Source organism: Penaeus vannamei, chromosome 20 (assembly GCF_042767895.1).
Source record: "Penaeus vannamei isolate JL-2024 chromosome 20, ASM4276789v1, whole genome shotgun sequence".
Classification (NCBI taxonomy): domain Eukaryota; kingdom Metazoa; phylum Arthropoda; class Malacostraca; order Decapoda; family Penaeidae; genus Penaeus; species Penaeus vannamei.
Window position 1 is genome coordinate 13785815 of NC_091568.1, and position 2500 is coordinate 13788314.

Sequence of the window (2500 nt, forward strand, 5' to 3'; positions counted from 1 at the left end):
GACGGTAGACCACGGCGCTCGCACTCGCCTTGGCAGGTGCTGGTGAGTATGGTCGTGCACACAGTGGGGCATCTGAGGAGAAGGGGTGTTGCTAAGGGTATGCTACGTCAATGTTCAGATTTTCGAGTGTTTTGCATTCTCTCTCTCTCTCTTTCTCTCTCTCTCTCTCTCTCTCTCTCTCTCTCTCTCTCTCTCTCTCTCTCTCTCTCTCTCTCTCTCTCTCTCTCTCTCTCTCTCTCTCTCTCTCTCTCAAACTAGATGAATGAATAGATATGTAGATATACATATACATATATATACATATGTGTATATATATAATCATATATATGTGTGTGTGTGTGTGATAGATAGATAGATAGATAGATAGATAGAGAGAGAGAGAGAGAGAGAGAGAGTGAATGGTAAAACACTTAACGGTGATGATATATACATAAATTAATACAAAATATATACATACATGCATATGACTGTATATGTGCCTATAATATGTGTGTGAGTGTGTGTGTGTGTGTGTGTGTGTTTATGTTTATGTGTATTATGTGTGTATATGTATAAAGTATACACACACACACACACACTCACACACACACACACACACATATATACATATATATATATATATATATATATATATATATATATATATATATATATATATATATATAAAGAGAAATAGAGAGAGGGAGAGAGAGAGAATGGTAAAACACTTTACGGTGATGATAAATAAATAAATTAATTAATTAATAAATAGATAAATTAATACAAAATATATACATACATGTATATGTTTGTATATGTGTCTATATATACATATATATATATATATATATATATATATATATATATATATATATATATATATATATATATATATGCGTGTGTGTGTATGTGCGTGTGTGGTGTGTGTGTGTGTGTGTGTGTGTGTGTGTGTGTGTGTGTGTGTGTGTGTGTGTGTGTGTGTGTGTGTGTGTGTGTGTGTGTGTGTGTGTGTGTGTGTGTGTGTGTGTGTGTGTGTGTGTGTGTGTGTGTGTGTGTGTGTGTGTGTGTGTGTGTGTGCGTACGTGTATTTGTGTGTGTGTGTGTGTGTGTGTGTGTGTGTGTACGTGTATTTGTGTGTGTGTGTGTGTATACAGTATACATACATATATATGTATGTAAGTATGTATATAGTATATATATGTATGTATGTATGTATGTATGTATGTATTTATATATAGACATATATATATGTATATAAATATGTACATTTAGATACATATATCTATACCCACGTCCGCGTCAGACAGCCAAGTACGTTTCCCATCCCTTCCGGCCCCTCACCCCACCCCCCACCCCTCACCCCCCCACCCCCCACTCACCCCACCACCCCCCACCCCACTCACCCCAACAGTCTCACCTGAAATCGGTTCTCCTGACGGTGTGCAGCAGATCCATGGACAGCGCCTTAAATTCCCTCTCCAGGTTGCTTCCAGGGTTAGGCTCCTCCGTCTAGGAAAGGATGAAGGTGAAACGTCTTAGTGAAATATAAATAGATAGATAGATAGATAGATAGATAGATAGATAGATAGATAGATGTAGATATAGATGTTAAACGGTAAATGTTGAATGTGGGTTTAACAGTATTATAATGGGATATTTTTAATGGTATTTGATTATCGATTTGCTTGAATTATTCTAGTTTTTGATGTAGGTAGATGATATATCTTAGAATTGTAGATTTTTAATAATGATGGATTACCTACAAATTAATATTAAATATGTTTTATTAATGGGTGATATCACTAACCTTATATGCCTTTGTTATAGACAGGATAAAGACGATGCACACAAATATCTGAAAAAAGGTGAAAGAGAAAATTAATGAATCAATTCAAAGCAACAGAAAAAAAGAATAAAATAATTAATAATATCCGAAAATTAACAAGATATTGTATATAAAAAGACTACAGAACTATCAATAAATCTGTATCATCCACATATTTTTCCCCCTTTCATTTGAAAGTAAAATTAGAAAGCAGTGAGAATCAGCAGTTGGATTAGCAAAAAAAAAGAAAAAAAAGAGAGAGAGAGAGAGAAAAAAACTTTAGGCTTCATTCCGATACGAGTTTCTCAAGGAAAAAATGGCAGTGCTCAATAACTACGGGAATCTACTCAAGATTGACTTGCTGACAAGCTCACAAAATATTAACATCCTTCGCCTTTGTAACTGAAGGAAATACAATAGAATTTTTTTCGGGGGGGGGGGAGGGGGGGAGGGATAGGATATATTCATTCGACGCTGAATTCCAATACAGAATTGTTCGCGAAAAAACACCGCATGCATATTTTTCCGTGTGAAATGTGACGCCCATATAGTAATTGAGCGTGACTTGTGCATCGCTCAGACACTCATGAATGGAAGGCACCGTCATGACACCAAGTGCATGTGAGTGACTGGCAAGTGTATGATGGATTGGTGTCTGCGGGCGGGGAGGAGAATAGAGTAGGTGTGTTTATTCCG

General features: G+C 36.3%; 1 protein-coding gene across 1 annotated transcript in view; it reads right to left on the bottom strand.

The window, feature by feature from the left end:
- The window catches only part of LOC113819769 (uncharacterized), a 4193-nt gene that overhangs the window by 408 nt on the left and 1285 nt on the right, over positions 1-2500 (bottom strand). The window contains exons 2-4 of the mRNA XM_027371960.2: positions 1787-1834; positions 1397-1488; positions 1-72 (exon numbers count right to left, since the gene is read on the bottom strand). The exon at positions 1-72 is cut by the window's left edge and continues 408 nt beyond it. Coding sequence (XP_027227761.2) covers positions 1-72; positions 1397-1488; positions 1787-1834 — 212 coding nt within the window. The remainder of the gene's footprint in view (positions 73-1396; positions 1489-1786; positions 1835-2500) is intronic.